This window comes from Lepisma saccharinum, chromosome 22, assembly GCF_977018435.1.
Source record: "Lepisma saccharinum chromosome 22, izLepSacc3.1, whole genome shotgun sequence".
Classification (NCBI taxonomy): Eukaryota; Metazoa; Arthropoda; class Insecta; order Zygentoma; family Lepismatidae; genus Lepisma; species Lepisma saccharinum.
Genome location: NC_139250.1, coordinates 48,892,719 through 48,912,298, shown reverse-complemented (window position 1 = coordinate 48,912,298; position 19,580 = coordinate 48,892,719). Strand labels below are relative to the sequence as shown.

Here is a 19,580-nt window from a genome sequence, read left to right as displayed (position 1 = left end):
AATTACAATTATGGTCGACATAGAAAGTGTGAACATTGAGTTAACAGATAGTAGAATGTATAATTCAAAATAATGAACGTTGGTCTTTAAATTATTAAATGAATCAGTGTTTGTAGCAGTGTCCGTTTGCCCCCACCATCTCGGGGCAAACGGATATGTGGGAGGGGCAAATGGACACTAGCTCATTTATGAACTGTCATTACTCTCAAATGAAGAACACACAAAGTAAGGGTAATTTCCATTCGCAATGCACTTTACATGGAACCAGACAGAGCACACTAAGCACTGCACCCAGTGTTGACCCTGCTTGTACACACCTTTGCATGCACGGCACAAATCATTTGCAGTCCGTTTAACATGTTTTGCCTTTCTTGTTGTTAAATTTGCTGCAGTCAGTTTTTTTTATTTGAAACGAGCGATCAAAGAAGGACCCGTTAATAAGTGCGATTCCCCCGTTTTTCGTTCCCTGTTCGAAGTCCAAGAAGTTGATGGCAAGGGGTTTAGTTCTTGAAAACGTCCTTGGGATGAGGCATCATCGTCTGTCGCTAAAGGTTCTGGTGATCGCTGATCTTGACCATTCACTTAATGGACAGTTCCAGGAATAAATGCGTGCTCAGGCAGGCGTTGTGGATTAAATGGATGAATCCCACACGCATGAAACCCATTTACTTCATCCCCACTGTGGTCTCACGATTCCAAGCCTCTGCAAGAATACCACCAAAGGCCACTTTAATGATACCTTTCCCCGGATTTCTTCGCACGTCAACTCTACAGCCGTCGTTGTAAAATGTTTTAAGTGGCCCAAAGAACGAAACTTCGAGCGGCTGAAGTTTGTGTGTGCTGTGTGGAGGTAAACACGGAAGGTGCACGTTATTGGCTAATGCCTTCTCCAGAGTTGGTGGATCTGAACAATGCGATCCGTGTCCAAGAGAAATGAGCACTACAGGGCCAGGGGGTTTGACACTATTGAAATCGTCCATAAAATGAGCAAACTCTTCCCATTGCATGTAGCCACTATCCGAAATAACTATTTTCGTCCCAGAAGACATGCCAATTTCATAGTTCTCATTATATCTTTGACCCTTCATGATAACAAAAGGAGGCACATACTGGCCAGTTGCAGATACACAAGCCATAACATTGACTGTTTCTCCCCTTTCACAATTCGTTTGGATCACGACTTCTCTTTTGTCCCGCATTGATATGTCTCGTTTGGGTTTGTACATCAGTTGCAAGCCTATTTCGCCACAGTTGTATATGTTGGCAGGTTTGTCTAACATATTGTCTTCGTCTAGTAACTTTGATAAATTATTGTAAAAGATGTTAACACTAGCTTTACATAGCCATTTGGCGCGAGCATATGACAGAGCCTCTGCAACATGGAAGCTTAGTTCCTTGTGACGAGCTAAAAATCCTTGAATCCAGTCCTTCCCCGCCATTTGTAGATCATTAAAGGAATGTGGCACACCATTTGTAAATGCATACCGATATACCAAACTGCGGAGTTCCTTATAGTTTCAGAAGGTGTTCCACCAGTTGTACCTCCACTGCATTTGAAAGCGTAGTGTGCTCTCCAAATTTCGGAATTTACACGTTGCTACTCACTCGTCTCCGCAAAGTGTTCCGCGGAACAGACAATGTTCCTTCGGCTGTAGGTAGAGGCATGCCATTTTCTACTGCTTTAACAGCCCTCTGCATATTGTCATCTGTCTAGGAACAGCGGTCTGTGGTTCGTTCACGATGTCGCACTATCCTGTAACAAGTACGCATTATTTTAGAAACTCATACATTTGAAGGGTAAAATATGAAGACCCAGAGGGGAAAACGATGAATGTCGATTTTTCGCCAATTTTGAGATCGCAGCGCCATCTGATAGCTCAGATGTTGTACTATAAGAATGAGAACGGCCTTGGTTGGGAACCGGTGAGAAGTGCCTGAAAAACGCATTATTATTTTGGCATATATTGACGTACTTATGAATAGAAATACTTAGTTTTTCATTTCCTGGCAAATCGTCTCGAATGAACATTCATCGTTTTCCCCCCTGGCCCTTCATACGCATTACATACAATTCACACTTGCCCTTTCGATTTTGTGCCAAATGTAAATTAGTTAATGAATTACATAATGCCTTATAGTATTTAAATGATATGTACTTTATGCATGTCCGTTTGCCCCAACACAAGCCTGTCAGTTCGCCCCGCCTGTAGTCTTAGGCTTTACATTTTCGAAAAAGCGCACCAGATGGTAGCAGCATTTTGACACAGGCTGTGTATGTCGAGGAAGCAATGCCGTATCCACACTACAAAGCGCAACTTTGGCGGACCATCATAATCCACGCAATCCTAATGTTCCGCACACAGATTTTTACTGTTTTGGTTTTTGCTAGAACAATCACCCTTACCTGGTCAGGTTTTATGGCTAAATTGGCATTGTTCTTCATGATTTCAACCGATGTTCAACACACCTTCTCGCCAACGTTCGGCTTCAAATCACAACGCCAACCGATGCACTGTAGCAAAACTTCAACGCCAAGTTATTTTTATTTTTCTTAGGGACTGTCCGTTTGCCCCAGTTTTCCTTTGACCAGTGCTTACCCTACATTTTTTCACTGTAAAAATTATTTCAGTTTTCGTACACATTTTTGAAGCACGTAACATTTAATGTGCTTTAGAAGTCTTGAAACTGCTGAGAAAGTGATGGAAAAGAGTATTGTCAATATTAAATATTCTTCAAGTGTGTAAAGTGCATTCTGGAAAATATTTTTTATCATTTATGGTAGATTTCACACATTTAGAACATACTGAGAATACTTCTTGGTACACAATGACAGAATTCAAGATTACTGAAAATATTTAGGTGGAGGGATGCTTAGGCCTAGTGTAAATTTCTCTACTGCAGGGAAATGTGGGTGTTAGTATCCTCGTACTTAAGAGTACTGACTTGATGCTGCACTTAAATAAATAACGGGCTTCTCTTGTTCACATATGCACACACTTTTCTGTTTCAAAGTGGTACCTTTGTGATTTTATGGTTATATGTGCAAATATTAAATTGAATATTGAATACATAAAAATAACACTTTCAGGACATTCTGAAAATAACTTTTGCACAAAATGAAAGATCATAATCATTTGTAAGGTGTGATAAAAAAGTAAATTGATTATCCTTTCCATTTAATTTACATGTTTATATCTTACCGTGTACATGAAGATTAACAATCACAGACAAATCGAAAAATTTCAATTATGAACAAAAATTAATGAAATGAAAGAATCCATAATTGTTCCTGTGTTTAAAAAAGATGATAAAATGAACTGCAATTACCGTGGAATTCCTCTACTCTCAACAACATATAAAATATTATCTAACATTATTTTAACAAGACTAACCCCATATGCTAATGAAATTATAGGTGATTATCAATGTGGATTTAAACATAACAGATCAACTAGAGATCAAATTTTTCACATCAGACAGACACTGGAAAAAAGGGGGAATATAATCAAAATGTCCATCAGCTATTCATTGATTTAAAAAAAGCATATGATTCGGTCAAAGAGATAAATTATATAATATATTAGTCGAGTTTGGAATACCTAAGAAGCTTGTTACTATGATAAAAGTATGCTCCAGTGAAACAGAAAGTAAAGTTCGTGTGGGTATTAATGTGTCTCACAAATTTACAATTCATGATGGGTTAAAACAAGGAGATGCATTATCTCCATTGCTTTTTAATTTTGCCTTAGAATATGCTGTAAGGAAGGTAAAATAAACTAACGAAGGACTACAATTAAATGGTGTGACTCAGTTGTTAGCATATGCAGATGATGTAGACTTACTGGGGGATGATGTGAATACAATTAAGAATAATGCTAAAATATTTTTCAAAACTGCTAAAGAGATAGGTTTGGAAGTTAACAAAGAGAAAACTAAGTATATGCTTACAGGCTGAAACCAAGTGTTAGGTAATAATCAATATATAATTATTGATAACAACTCGTTTAAACCAGCTTCCAAATTCAAATACTTAGGAGTAATATTAACAAATGAAAATTTTATTAAAGAGTAAATAAAAAGTAGGCTTAATTCAGGAAATGCATGTTACGTCTCTCTTCATAAACATTTGTCTTCTCGTTTAATATCTAAGAAACTAAAAGTTAAAATATACAAAACAGTAATATTGCCTGTAGTATTATATGGATGTGAAACTTGGTCCCTTACATTGAAAGAGGAACACAAATTGAGAGTATTTGAAAATATGATCCTTAGGAAAATATTTGTACCTAAAAGGGATGAGGAAACAGGTGAGTGGAGAAGGTTACATAATTTAGAACTACATAGTTTGTATTCATGTCCAGATATTATTAGAATGATTAAATCAAGAAGACTTAGGTGGGCAGGTCATGTGGCACGAATGGGAGAGGAAAGACTAGTTCACAGGATTCTTGTTGGGAAACCTGATGGTAAGAGACCTATAGGAAGGCCAAGACGAAGATGGAGGGACAACGTTGAGATGGACCTAAAGGAAATCGGTAGAGATGGGAAAGAGTATATTGATCTTGCTCAAGATAGGGACAGATGGAAGGCCTGTGTTGCTGCAGCCATGAACCTTCGGGTTTAAGAAGGCTAGAGGGCGAGTGAGTGAATGAACAAAAATTAAGTGATGCAGGAGTAAAATGCATTTTCGAGAAACTTAGGTGCAATTCATACTAATGAATGATCTAGAAGATCCTGAGACAGAAAATTTATTGTTTGACACAGATACACTTGTGTTTAATGCACATTCTGTTTTATAATAGTATGTACTCGTCAACTGCCATACATGTAGCACAGATTTCAGGATAGTCTAATTAAAAAATATACTAGTACATGCTAACAAATGCACAGATAAATGTTTGTATCGTGGCACATTACACTCTCTACCATCCAGCTACAAGGTGCTTCCCTTTAGAAATCTTCTGTTAGCAAATTGAAATATTTCCTGAAAACAAATGAATGAAGTACTCATAAATATGATATTTGTCTTGGATTTTATAACAAAACATCACATTTCAATTGACACTGGGAAAACATTGTCACATGTAAGTAGTGTAAATATAATAGTAATAATAATTTTATACCGTAAAGGAGACTGATTCTGTTTTATGCATATTATGTGCTTACAGGCCAAAACGAAGTGACATAATGCTTTACACAACACACGTAGGTTAAACAAAAACTTCCTTATTGATAACTTACTCAAATCAATTTCCAAATCCAGCCAATTACAGTCAATATTAGCAATTAAAAAGCATAAACAGGAAACAAAGAGAACATTCAATTCTGTTCCTAGTGGTCACGGTGGCTCAGTCGGGAGAGTTCCGTGGAAGCCTTCAGAGAAAGCGGACGCGGAAACTAGTTGCTCTCTGAAGGTCAGTGAAAAGTTGCCTTCAGAAAACAACGAGCGGAAGTGCCTTGTGTGTGTTGCTTGTGGCGTTTAGTGCAGTTGGCTGGCGAGTAAGTAGAATTGGAAAAGTACTTTAGAATAGTAAAAAGATAAATATCATTAGACAAAATACCATCCAGATACGTTTTCCGTTTGGGGCACCGAGGCCGTCTGCGCGAGAAATTCATGACTTTATACATTGACAATTTCAACTCCACGTAGATCAGATCTTGGGAATACAAATACCTACGCATTTTCGATGTGTTTTCGTAAAATGTATCAGAGAAGCAATAATGACGCGAATATTAGAGAAATGTTGTCCAGAAACAAACTTTTGCTATGATAATGATGGATCTGTAAAAGTGCTTCTGAGTGATGCGGGGAGGGAAAGAAAAGCGGTAAGAGTGTTCAACTTACCACTAGAATTAGATGATGACTGTGTGAAAGAAAAAATGACGGAATTTTAGAAGGTGGAATGTATAGACAAAGAAACGTGGTCTGAAAACTTTAAATATCAAGTTTACAAGGGGGTGAGAATAGTGAAAATGGAACTAAAGAAACCGATTCCGTCGTTCATTACAGTAAAATCTCATCAGTGCCATGTGATATACGACGGACAGCCGAGAACGTGCAGGGCGTGTGGAAAAGAAGGACACGATAGCTGGCAATGTGATAGTCATCAGATAACAATGCTTCGTGTGAATAAACACCGAGAGAGAAATTATAGTGATATAATAGTGGAAAAGGGGAGTTCCTGGAACGTGAAAAATCACTTTCAACCAGATAATAATCAAAGCAGGTCGGAAAGTCTACAAAAGGTGATAAAAGAACAAACGCAAGGTAAGGGGATAAAGAATGTGCCAATGTTCCCACCAGGGAACTCAGTTAATCGTCGTCCTATCCCAGCGGCAAAGGACAACGGCTCAAAAGAGGAGGACAAGGTACCATCGAAAGACTGTGAGCTGGAAAGTGAATTGAATACAGAAGAAGAAAGTGACGAAAGTGTCACTTCAGTGTCAAAGTGGAAAAAATCTCATCAGATGTGTGCAAAAAACGGACGAAGAATACTTCGAAAGGTAGCGAGAACACAGTGGCGAAGAGGAGATCAGTGAGAGAGGAGGTAGGAGGTATGAATAGAGTAATGAAAAGAAGAAGTATACCCAAAAAAGGGAAATTTAATTATATATTTCATTTGTTATTTGTATCATTTTTTTCAACGTTATGAGGGGAGATTGGAAAGTACTATTAATTGTGTGCTCCATTATTCATTTATTAATGGTGTATACCACTAGAATATGTACTATTAATATTAATGGAATCTTTTCGCCTGTAAAATGTTAGAAGAATTTGTAAGGGTACACTCCACAGACGTATTGTTTTTGCAGGAAGTTTGAATGTGTGACTTCCTATCAATATATGGTTACGAAGCCATAGTTAATACTGGTACAAATGTCCGTGTGGCATCAACACTTGTTAGAAACGGCATAACCATTAATCACGTAAAAAACTTAGTAGATGGAAGAGGCATTAGCTTCCAAAGTACCAACTATACTTTTGTAAATATTTATGCGCCTTCAGGCAATCAAAATAGTCAATCACGTAAACAATTTTATAATCAGGACATATTATATTTCCTTCCGTTAAATGAATCTAAAATAATACTTGGGGGTGATTTTAATCAAATCACAGCGATTGTAGAGGAGCCTATCAAAAGAGGCCAGCACTGGTTACAGAAGAGACAGGATATAATATTTACATATTTTAATAATAAATCTGGATCGAGAATCGATAGGTTATACACAAATACGGATCAAATAAAAAATATAACATCCATAGAAGCATTGTCAGCGCCCTTTACTGATCATATGGCAGTAAAAATGACAATTAACCTGGAAGAAACAAAACTAGTCAGGGGGTCCTTCATATTGGAAGCTAAATATACAGTTTTTATAGCTTCCACATATCAATGAAATATTTGCACAAAAATGGGCCGAATGGTGTATAAACAAAAGCATTACAGTAATGATAATGACTGGTGGGTTCGATATGAAAAAAACAAAATTAAAAACTTTTTACTTGCTGGTATCGAAAAGATAATGCAAAAGACAGAAACGGATTGATCAACTTTTATTACCAGTGTTTACACGAGGCATGTCAAGGGAGAGATGTCACCAAAAATTACCAATCCCTATATCAGTATAAAGCCAAAATCTTAACATTCCAGAGGCAACAAATGGAAGGCATGCCAATAGATTCAATTCCAAGAATTTAATTCAAGATGAAAGAACTTCGATGTATCACTATGTACAGATGCAAACTCAACAGAAAACACTCATGATAAACAATATTGTGGATTCAGGTGGAGAATCCCATGTGAGTCAGCCAGGAATCATGCAAACATTTTATGACTATTATGGGAAGCTTTATCAGACCGGGGAGGGGGAATCAGAAGCAAGAGAGACACTACTAAAATGTCTAACTAGGTGTTTGCAAGAATAGGATAGACAAGTTTTAGATACTGAAGTAACAATAGAAGAAGTATATGAAGCGTTACGAAAATGCCACCTTAAAGGAGCACCTGGAAAAGATGGTATTGGTTACAAGTTTTATTTGTAGTTTTTTGAGATTATAAAATATGATCTAATCAAAATCGTACAAGATGCCTTTAAAAATGGAAAAGTTTTACAAAATGAAGGCATCATCATATTGATACCGAAAAAACCACACACAAAACAAGTAGACGACTACAGACCAATAATATTACTAAATTGTGACTATAAATTAATGGTAAAGATCTTAGCAAATAGGTTAAAGATAATTTTACCACGGATAATCAGCGAGAAACAAACATGAATTCGCAAAAATCATAACATATTCAGTGCACTTGGAGGGATTCGCGATCTGATATCATATTATATGGTGCAGAAACTTGATGCATGTGTGCTTTCTTTTGATTTAAAAAAAAGAGTTTGATTTAGTGTCGCATGACTACCTGTTTGAGGTGCTAAACGCATATAGAGTCAGTGATAAATGTATTAATGTTTTGAAAGGTTTCTAACAACAGGTCACATCTAGGATAATGGTCAATGGATTCCTGTCGTCCCCAATAAATATATCAAGATTAATTCGGCAAGGATGTCCACTAAGTATGCTATTGTTTGCTTTAACCCTGGATCCTTTGCTGCAATATACCAGGAAAACTACTTTAAGGAAAACCAAGTGTTTTCTTTCGCAGATGATCTATCTGCTTGTATCACCACCAACGACCAAATGCAAAAAATGATGGCAGCGATACATATATACTGCCGTGCTAGTGGGGCAAAAATAAATATGGAAAAATCAAAGGCGCTATCCTTTGGCACATGGGATCAAAAATATCCAGGAAATTAAAATATTAGGAATAATTTTAGGAACAAATGTTAGAATTCAATTAGCAAAAGATAGCGAGAGACATTCGCATACAATGTTATAAAATGCGAAGCAGACAGTTGAACATGATACAACGAGTGTGGTTTTTGCAAACATATATGTTTAGTAAATTAAACTACACGGCCCAAGTGATCCCAATCAATCAAACATACCTCAGAATAATGAATTCAGCACTTGGTTGGTTTATGTGGTATGGAAATTTTTTTCGAATACCACTATCCAATCTATGGCAAATGAAACTAAAAGGCGGATTGGAGCTCACAAATATTTAGATCGAATGCAAATCCCTATTCCTGGCACGATCGTATACGCTCTATATCATTGAAAATTCCATTACATCATTATGGATACAGTTATGGACGGAGGAATTTCCACCCCAAAATCCGCCGGATCTACGCAGAGTAAACAAAGGAGCGATATATCTACGAAGTTTGATGCAAGAATTCAGTTATGTTGTGCTTCCGCCAAAAGTTGAAGATGTAAAACTCTCTCAATATACACTGTTTCACAATCAGTTGAAGATACCGAATCACCGCATTGAAAAAAAAAAAAAAACATTTTCCCAATAACAGATGGAAAAATATTTGGAAAAATTTAAATAAGAAATTTCTGGATACATCAGTGTATATTGTTTGGTATAATGTAATACATGATATTATACAAGCTAATGAACGCTTTCGTAATATCAAGCGATTAGCAACTAATAAATGCCACATATGTGGAGACATAGACACCACTGAGCATAGAATAGTAACATGTAATGGAGTAAAGGGAATTTGGAAATGCCTAACGACATATCTAGGACAAATATGTCGAACAGCACCCCAGTACTTTCAACCGTCTATGTGTACAAGACCAGATTTCAAATATTTTCCAGAAAAGAAAAACAATGCAGTAATTTGGTTAATAGGTAATGCAATATATTTTGTATTTTGTATTAAGCATGAGAGCAATAGCATTTTGTTCACATTTTATTTAAAAAGAACTAGATAGAAAATGTTACAATATCCAAAAATGTATGAGTATTTTGTAAGCTACCCCAGTGTTGTTTAGAAAACAATAATTGTATACTGGTGAAGTGTAAACATGTATTTAATATATGAAGAAATGTATATTTATATTACAGGTACAAATGCATGTTTACGCCAAACATCTTGTATCATATACCGAAAATGGGACTCCTACTATATTAATTACTATGTTAAAAATTCTATGCAATACTTTTAAGAAAAATTATGTAAGTAAACAGACCTATTTTGTATATATGCTGGTGAAATAAATAATAATAATAAAAAGGCCGGTAACACGTCTGACTACCATGCTCAAGGTCCCGGGTTCGAACCCCGCCTGTTCAAATCCGGAAAATTTTCTAACGTTGGAAGAAGCCCCGGTGCCCACCCAGCGTCGAATGACATGAGAACCTAGGGGAAACCCTGGTGGGTAAAGGCGGTCAGGGGCGCGATTCTGATCACATCACACCCACTCATGACCGGATCAAGAAAGTATGGGGCAATACCCCCAAACCCCTTATACGCCTTCATGGCGTTATGTTAAGCACAGGGGGACACATTACCTTTCTTACCTTTTTACGGAAATATGTTAGGTGGAAAAAACTCTTTTCATAACTTTGTAACTATGATGAGTAGATTCAATTTTTTTAAAACTAAGGAACTATGTTAAGTAGAAAAAACATTTTTCATTACTAAGGAACAATGTTGGGTAGAAACAACATTTTCATAAATATGGAAATATGTTAGGTAGAAACAACATTTTTCATAACAAAGGAACTGTATCAGGTAGAATCAGCTTTTTTGTAAATATGAAACTATTTTAGGTATAAATAACATTTTTAATAACAAAGGAACTTCGTTAGAGAGAAACAACATTTTTCATAATTAAGGAACTATATTAGGTAAAAACAAAATTTCATAAATATGGAACTATGTTAGGCAAAATCAATATTTTTCATAACTAAGGAACTATATTAGGTGGAAACAACATTTTCATAACTATGGAACTATGTTACTTATAAACAACATATTTAAAAAATAAGGAAATTGGGAAGCTCCGAGTGAGTGAGCGTCTTGGGAATTAGCAATCTGAAAATTAACTTGCAGTTCAGTCGACTACTTGCGAAAAAGTTTCGTGTTGACTCGTTTGGAGTGTTGGTTAGCGTGTTGAACTAACATGCGCGCAACCCGAATTCGATCCCAGCGGAAAGAAAGTTCTTTTTTTTGTCTAATTTCATCCAATCTTTTAATAAAACTGAGGTTTCTGCAAAACCTTTTGAATTGCATGCCACTTCGTATGTTGGTAATCTGAAAGCAGCAAAGATGAAAATTTGATGTTCCGAAGCGACGATATATTTGTGTATGTGTTGAAAAAGCGCAGTTATTTATTAGCGAAAAGCATGCAACCACGTGATCATTGAGAGCGCTTCCTAGTTGTCAGTAGGCTAGCTACAGTCTGTCAACACACACCAACTTTCACGTTCCCCGTAAAATTATTACCTTTCCACGTTTCAAAATCATGAGTGCTGTCTAAAGCAATACTTTGATACTTTCGTTTGCATGTTCGAATCTAAATTAATATCAATTTTTTTCCCCAGCAAATGACATTGAAACCATTAATAACTGTTTGCAATGTGATATTGATATAATATATGGAAAGAATAAAAATGAAGAATTTCGCTTAAAACAACTTATAAATATATTAAATTATGTGGATACCTGATCTGAAACGTACGATGCACGATCAGAGAGCCTGAATGTTGCATTGAAAACTGCAGAGAACAATGACTGACTTATGAACAGTGAAAGCACATTACACTAACTGAAATACTATTTTCAAAATTAATAATATTTGGATAACTGGCAGATCCAAACTTGATGTTAACCACGTAATGCATTTGATAATCACAGAAACATATTTTTTCTTGAGCATGTCCTTTATTTTATGTCTTGTTTGTTGAAATAATACTTTGAAACGAACACTAGTATGTTTTGGAGTGTGTTTAGAATCTGTTGTGTACTGCATAGGAATACTGAAGTCATTTTTAGTTTCCTAATCAAATAACAATTATTCAGTGTAATCTTAAAAAAGCATAGCCTTTGTTTCTTCCGGTCGCGAAGTCTATAACGTCTGGGGGTTGGTCGGGCCGACCACCCGTCCACCTAGTCTGGCTGCAGATCTCCACGCCCCCCTGGTGGCCCGCGTGGGAGGGAGGCCAGCAGTCGGTAGATAAGCCTTGGCCCAATATTGGGCTGTTGCGCTATAGGATTATTATTATAATATAATCCGTTTCTGTATTCAAATAACTCCAAAGAAAAAGGCAATAAAATTGTCAGTTTGAGGAGACGGAGAAATAATTTCCTTTTATCTAACATTATACTCTGTCTGTATGCGTAGTTTGGTTTGTCTGTCCGAAAGCTAAAGGCAAACCTCTGTCTGTTGTAAAGCGTGGCGTGTTTTGTTCCAGCTTACAAATCACGTAAAATACCTTCGTTCATTTCAGTGTGCTGGTTCTGCAGGCACAAGGTCATGTCGACTGATAAGCACTGATACCACGTGACTCTGGGGCCAACTGTCAGCACCGCAGAGAAGCTTCGGTAACTTTTGCGAGGTTCCTTCTAGTCCTTGACAGAGCGCATGCTCCGTAATTATGTGCAGAAAACCCATGTTTTCTGTGAACAGAATTTACTTATGTTTGGATTGTGTGCTCAAATGTTGAAGTAAACATAACTCCGTTACACACAATAAAAATTACAAGAGCTTCAAAGATTAGAAACTTAGCAAGCGTTACTCACTGTCCTACTGACAGAAGACCAGGTTGTATGGTGGTAGCGTGTTAGCTTGACACGCAGGAGATACTGGGTTCGATTCCCGTTTGATTGCCTCCAATTTTTTTCTTAACTGGAGCGACTATATATTTCAATTTATTTATTGCGAACATTCTTATTTGATTTGCTGTGCGAATTGTTGAATTTTGAATTGAATTTTGTTTTCCAAACGATTACGATAATTTCTTGTGAATAGTATTATATGTATTTCTGGATTATTTTCTCGAAAGAAATATATGCTTTTCGCCAGGCATCACATTTTATTGAGTATGTTTGTAAAATGATGAGACATGTGAAAAGACTATAGTAAAAAATAATTTTTACAAATAAAATTTAAAACGGTAAAGATTTCAACCCAAAAATAAAGTAAAAATGTATTTAACCTTTACTCCAATAATTTATTAAATAAAATGCAATTATTAGTTGCTCGAGTTTTTAAAAAGCAATAAAACTGGAATCGGACCCAAAGTTTTCTTTCCGCTACCATGGGGCTACTTGACCACTTGAAAATCATCAAGGCACTTGGAACTCATCGAAACGTTCAAGCGCTTTTCCTCTATTTTTTTTTCTTTTCATGTCCACTTTATCCACAGTAAGAAAACTGGATCTATAGTTTAAAGTGGGATCCCAATCACTTGTGTCTAAACCGCGTATCCAACTTACCAATACTCGGTTCGAGCTTGGTGTTTGTCCCAATGAGTATACAGAGAATATAGAGGAAATAGAGGAAATTGATATGTGTGACAACAGAGAAAAAGGTGAAAAACGGGTGATACTATTAATTTTGAAAATAGTCTTTCAGTTAGTGTAACGCGCCTGACATTGAATGCCCTATTTTTAACCGTGAACGTGTTTTGTTTCTTCAATTAAAACTTTTAGTTTACAATTTAGTTCATCATACCAACCTGTGTCCTTCTGGCTTGTTTATTTATAGTTATAAATAAAATCCCATTGCATCATGGAAAAACCTTTCACTGTTCATAAGTCAGTCATTGTTCTCTGCAGTTTTCAATGCAACATTCAGGCTCTCTGATCGTGCATCGTACGTTTCAGATCAGGTATCCACATAATTTAATATATTTATAAGTTGTTTTAAGCGAAATTCTTCATTTTTATACTGCTGGACAATGAAAACCGGACACTTTAATATTTGACATCTGAATTGCAATAACAGCTAGCAGGTATATTACAGAATGTTCGGCAGATCATGTAGTACCATATGCACCATTCATAGGCTCGGACTTTGTTTATGCATTCGTACTTAAATTCAGTTTCTGCAACATTTAGTTAGCCCTAGAATCAGAGCTTTTATCGACCCATTGCGTTATCACAAAAAATGCAAGTGTCCGGTTTTTTTTGTCCAGCAGTATATTATATCAATATCACATTGCAAACAGTTATTAATGGTTTCAATGTCATTTGCTGGGAAAAAAAATTGATATTACTTTAGATTCGAACATGCAAACGCAAGTATCAAAGTATTGCTTTAGACAGCACTCATGATTTTGAAACGTGGAAAGGTAATAATTTTACGGGGAACGTGAAAGTTGGTGTGTGTTGACAGACTGTAGCTAGGCTACTGCCATATCAGCACTGACAACCAGGAAGCGTTCTCAATGATCTCGTGGTTGCATGCTTTTCACTAATTAATAACTGCGTTTTTTGAACACATACACAAATACATCGTCGTTTCGGAACATCAAATTTTCATCTTTGCTGCTTTCAGATTACCAACATACGAAGTGGCATGCAATTCAAAAGGTTTTGCAGAAACCTCAGTTTTATAAATAAGATTTGAAGAAACTAGACAAAAAAACTTCCCTTCCACTGTGCTCGAACTCGGGTTGCGCGCATGTTAGTCCGACACGATAACCAACACTCCAAATGAGACAACTCGAAACTCTTTCGCAAGTAGTCGACTGAAACGCAAGTTAATTTTCAGATTGCTAATTCCCAAGGCATAACATGCCTAGGCAGATGTGTCTTGCATTTTCTGTACTTTTGTTATTTCAGTCTCTTTGGTCTCTCCCAGGTTAATCACGGCAATAATGAGGAATTTATTTTAGACAAAGATGATAAACACACACACTGGAATAATCACCCTCGCAAAAAAGCCAGAACTCGAGTCTGGTGTGTTTCTTGTTCTAACTATATCTGTGTGTTTTCGTTAGATTCATGGTATTTCGTGAGTTGATATGAATAAAGTAAATAAATAAGACAAGTGGGTGGAAGGGACTGGAGAATCGTAGCTACGGAACCATTGAGAAGATATCTATCGCCTAGATTGAGAATCTCTATATCTCCTTGTGATAACATAACCCACAGCGCTACAGCCCTTGAAGGGCCTTGGCTTAACTACCGACTGCTGGTCTCCCTCCCACACTGTTCCTCCGTCACCTGTTATAGCGTGGAGGTCTTAAACCAATATCGGGGTGACGGGTGATCAGCCCGACGAACCCCCAGCTGTGGCTGTAGGTCTTCTTGACCAGGTTACGCTCACTCACTCGGAGCTTCCCAATTTCCTCACGATGGTGGGTTGCCTATACGTAGGCCGAATAAATTCCGACCAGAGCCGGATTTGAACCTACGCCGTCCCGCAGCGAACGATCTCAAGAAGAGTGAACGCCTTAACCCGCTCGACTACGGAGGAGGACATCCCCTTGTGATAGAGAACTTATTAGAAGAATGAAAATACAGATTGAAGGAAGAAATTTGATGTGTATTCTTTTCACAAAATGCCTAGAAAACAATAGTACATACTTCTTCACTAATAGAAAAGAATAAAAAAAATTGTCTTTGGTGGGGATCGAACCTAGATCTCACTGGTGAAAGCTCTGTACGCTAACCAACACTCTATCAATAACACCATATTTTCTTTTTTCCAGTCTGTCTGTTTCTATTCTCAACACCTGAAGACAAAAATGCATCTTAATTTCTCTCATAATTGTTTCATTGTGTATTAATATAAACCACGTATGTCAAAAATAAACGCATTCTTTCTGTGAAAAGTTCCATGTTTCGCACATCGTGCTGCTTCATTTACTGTTATTTGGACATTCACTTGGAAGTTAAAACTTAGCTTTATGTGTTTGTTTTCACGTGCATGTGTGTGAGAAGAGTGGTGTGTACGTGTGTTCGATGTTTTTCTGGGTATTATTTTCGTTCAAAGCATTAATATAATTGTAAAATATGGAATTTACTATAATGCAAGGAGTGAAAATATAAACCCAGTCCGTCAGGTTCGTTCCCAAACAACATTAAATAATGGAACGTAACGTGACCGAGTATTATTCCATGTCGAGAACACGAGACATTACGATCGACAATCTTCATCTCGTATTTATCTTTGGCATCACTACTCAATTTATATGTAGTGACTATAGTGTATGATGTATACCCGTGACTGGTATACAAGCCGCAAAATTGAAATGCTGGTTGGGTTGTCTAGTCACAAGGCGCTTGGTGGTCAGACATGGATGGCTTGCTTCAGTGCTTCTTCAATAAGGTCGTTACAAGCCAGAAGTGTCCGTGACTGTACAACATGGCGAAATTTTGATGTCACTTCTCGCTCCGTTCCTAGCTCCGCACCACTCCTCTTGTACCTTCCTCCCTCTACACCTACTCCACGTCAGTCGACTGGAAAACTGTGTACAAGGCGTTAGTCAGTGCCCGTAGCTCTTTGTATCAAAATGATACAGTGCGCCCGATTGTGTTATTGCTTGTCTTCTTTAAGTTACTAGTGTCAAATTTTGTCTGTGTTTGTTTAATGGTTTGTTCTGCGTGTTTTTATTGTATGTTTTGTCTGAATAACATGGCAAGCTCCAGTAGACTTTTTAACTTTAATAACCCAAGTGATTTGAACTCAGTGAGTGAATTACTGTTAGACAATAATGAAGAAGAAAATCACTTTGAATTTGAAGATTTGGGTGGTGAATCTGATGTAGATGACAAGGATGAAGTAGGAGAACGCTATGAAAATTCCGATACGAAACAAAGTGATGAAGAAGGAGTAGTTCAGGAAGAATTAGACCCTCATTCTAATTTGTACATTCTTGGAAAAGACGGAGTTACAAGGTGACAGTTGGTTTCTCGTGTAGGTAATCAGCGTGTTCCTGCTCAAAACCATCTGACACGCTTGCCAGGTGTAATTGGAGCCTCTAGGCAATGTAAGACTGAGCGAGAGTTTTGGGAAATGTTTTTCAAACAAGATATGCTAGAAAGGATTACCAATCACACAAATGAATATATACGTGTCATTCAGCACTCACTTTGCCGTCAGCGTGATGCACGTGAAACAGATATACCAGAAATGTGTGTTTTTCTAGGTCTCTTGTATCTCGCTGGCACATACCACGGAAATCGCCAGAGCTTAGAAGACCTCTTGGGTACAGATGGTGATGGAATTGAAAAGTTCCGGTTAGTCATGAGTATCAAACGTTTTAAGTTTTTATTGAAATGTACAAGATTTGATGACAGAGCAACGAGAGACGAAAGGAAGACAACATATAACCTGGCTGCTCTTCGTGATTTGTTTTCTAGTTTTCTTGAGAACTGCAAGCACAACTATTCGTTGGCCAATGGTCATTTTCTTTGCAATGCTCAATAGAGCTGGCATCAATGCTCAGGTCTTATACTTGGTGAATGGCAATGTATTAAGGAAAAAACGACTGTTTCTTCGAAATCTGAGCAACGAACTAGTACTTCATCCCTGCAAAATGCTTTGAAAAGGTACCGCCCTCAAAATATACTTACTTACTTACTTGTCGGCGCTACAGTCCATGTAGGTCTTTGGCCTTCCTGACTACCTCCTTCCATTCATCTCGATCCTCTGATTTTCATCTCCATCCTTTAACTCCTAATCTTATTAGGTCCTCTTCCCCGTCATCAATCCATCTTTTCCTGGTCCTACATCTTCTCCTTCTCCCTTCCGGTTTTCCATTAAATATTATCTTGACAACCCGTGCTTCTTCCATTCTCAGAACATGCCCAGCCCATCGTATTCTACCCTGTTTGATCTTCACTACAATATCAGACTGATTAAACAATTCCTGTACTTCCATATTTGTTTTCATTCTCCATCCCTCTTTATCTCTTACCGCTCCAAATATCCTTCTCAGTATTTTCCTTTTCCACCTTAACAACCAATCTTCCTCTCTTACCGACATCACCTAACTTTCTGAACCATACATTACTATGGGTCTTAATATTGTTGTATATATTTTAATTTTTTTGTTCCTAGTAACATTCTTAGATTTTAACATATTTGGCAAAGAAAAATAGCATCGATTTCCACTTGTTATCCTTTCCTGTATTTCTGTAGTTGTCTTGTTCTCTACTGTTATTATTGAGCCCAAATATTTAAAGGTTTCCACTCTTTCATATTATTTTCCATTTATTCTTCTGCCTCTTTCTGGATCTCCCATCTTCATATATTTGGTTTTATTTGTGTTCACTTCCAGTCCTAGTTCTTGAGCTTTCTCTTCTAACACTTGATAACTCTCTTCCATATCTTGCTTTTTCCTTGCTATTAAAGCTACATCATCTGCATAGGCTACTATTTGTGTTAGTCTATTTCATATTGTTCCTCCAGGGTTGATTGGTAGTTTTCGGATTACTTTTTCCAATGCTAAATTAAATAGTATTGTAGAAAGTAAATCTCCCTGTCTCAGTCCTTTCTCTACTATAAACATATTTGTCATTTCCTGTTCAACTCTGACTTTACATGCCGTTGTTTCAGTCTTATCAATTTTCTTGGGATTCCAAACTCTTCCATTATACTGTAGATCTTATTTCTTTCCAGGCTATCGTATGCTTCTTAAAAATCGACATATAGTTGTTGAAGTTCTTTGTTATACTCATAGTACTTCTCCAGCACTTGGCCCAGTAAAAATATCTGGTCCATCGTGGAGCGATTTTTTCTAAATACTGCTTGGTAATCTCCATGATTCTTTCCATCCAATCTTCCAATCGTGTTTCTGAAAGATTACCAAATACTTTATAAGTTCCATCAGTAGTGTTATTCCGCGGTAGTTTTCACACTTAGCTTTATTTCCTTTCTTATGTATCGGGCATATTATTCCTATTGTCCAGTCTATGGGCATTTCTTCTTTTATCCAAACTTCTTCTATCACTTCATATATGGCCTTCTTCACTTCCTCTCCATCATATTTCAACAGCTCCGATTCTATGACATTTTCTCCTGGCGCTTTATTATACTTTAGAGACTTTATTGCATCTTTTACATCCTCTGAAGTTCGTATTATATCTTCATCCTCTTCCACACTGATTTCTTCCTCTTCGTCATCGCTTTTCCCCTCTTCTTTATCCTCCTCATTGGTTCCGTTAAGTAATTCACAGAAATACTCCTGCCATCTTTCCATCATCTTTCTTTTGTCTCCAATGAGGTTTCCTTCTTTACCCTTGTAGAAAACTGCTCTGGGTTGGTATCCTTTCTTCAGATCTCTTGTTCTCTCATAAAACTTTCGTATCTCATTTCCATCTTTCTTTCATCTAACTCTTCTATTTTCTTTCTCTCAAATTGTCTTTTCTTGGTTCTACATGCCTTATCTGCTTCTCTCCTCTTTTCTCTATATTCTTACACTACCTGTCTTGTTCTCTGTTCAAGCATCCTTTTTCTGGCATCGTTTCTCTCCTGTATTAGTATTGAGCATTCTTCATCAAACCACTGTTCTCTCTTCTTGTTTTGTTTCTTACCCAATGTATCCTCTGCTACATTACCTATTACTGTTTTTAATATTTGCCACTTACATTCTAGTTCTCCTTTCTCCCATATATCCTTTCTTGTTTCTAGTGCCTCCATGAGTTTTTCTTGGTATTCCTCTCTAACTCTGTAATTCCTGAGTTCCACTACATTATGTTTCATG

At 37.0% G+C, this 19,580-nt stretch overlaps 2 protein-coding genes across 2 annotated transcripts; both read right to left on the bottom strand.

Annotated features, from left to right (window-relative positions):
• Nucleotides 1-665: 665 nt before the first annotated feature.
• LOC146004859 (uncharacterized) lies at nucleotides 666-1,439 on the bottom strand. The gene has a single exon (XM_083143885.1). It carries the CDS (start codon nucleotides 1,437-1,439, stop codon nucleotides 666-668), a length of 774 nt encoding a protein of 257 aa, XP_083000011.1.
• Nucleotides 1,440-18,614: 17,175 nt separating this feature from the next.
• On the bottom strand, nucleotides 18,615-19,079 carry LOC146004858 (uncharacterized). Its single transcript, XM_083143882.1, has one exon. It carries the CDS (start codon nucleotides 19,077-19,079, stop codon nucleotides 18,615-18,617), a length of 465 nt encoding a protein of 154 aa, XP_083000008.1.
• Between the last annotated feature and the right edge of the window lie 501 nt (nucleotides 19,080-19,580).

What these genes read in the sequence shown, in the direction of transcription:
- LOC146004859 (XM_083143885.1), bottom strand. Translation starts at nt 1,439, where the DNA reads ATGGCGGGGAAGGACTGGATTCAAGGATTTTTAGCTCGTCACAAGGAA.
- LOC146004858 (XM_083143882.1), bottom strand. Translation starts at nt 19,079, where the DNA reads ATGATGGAAAGATGGCAGGAGTATTTCTGTGAATTACTTAACGGAACC.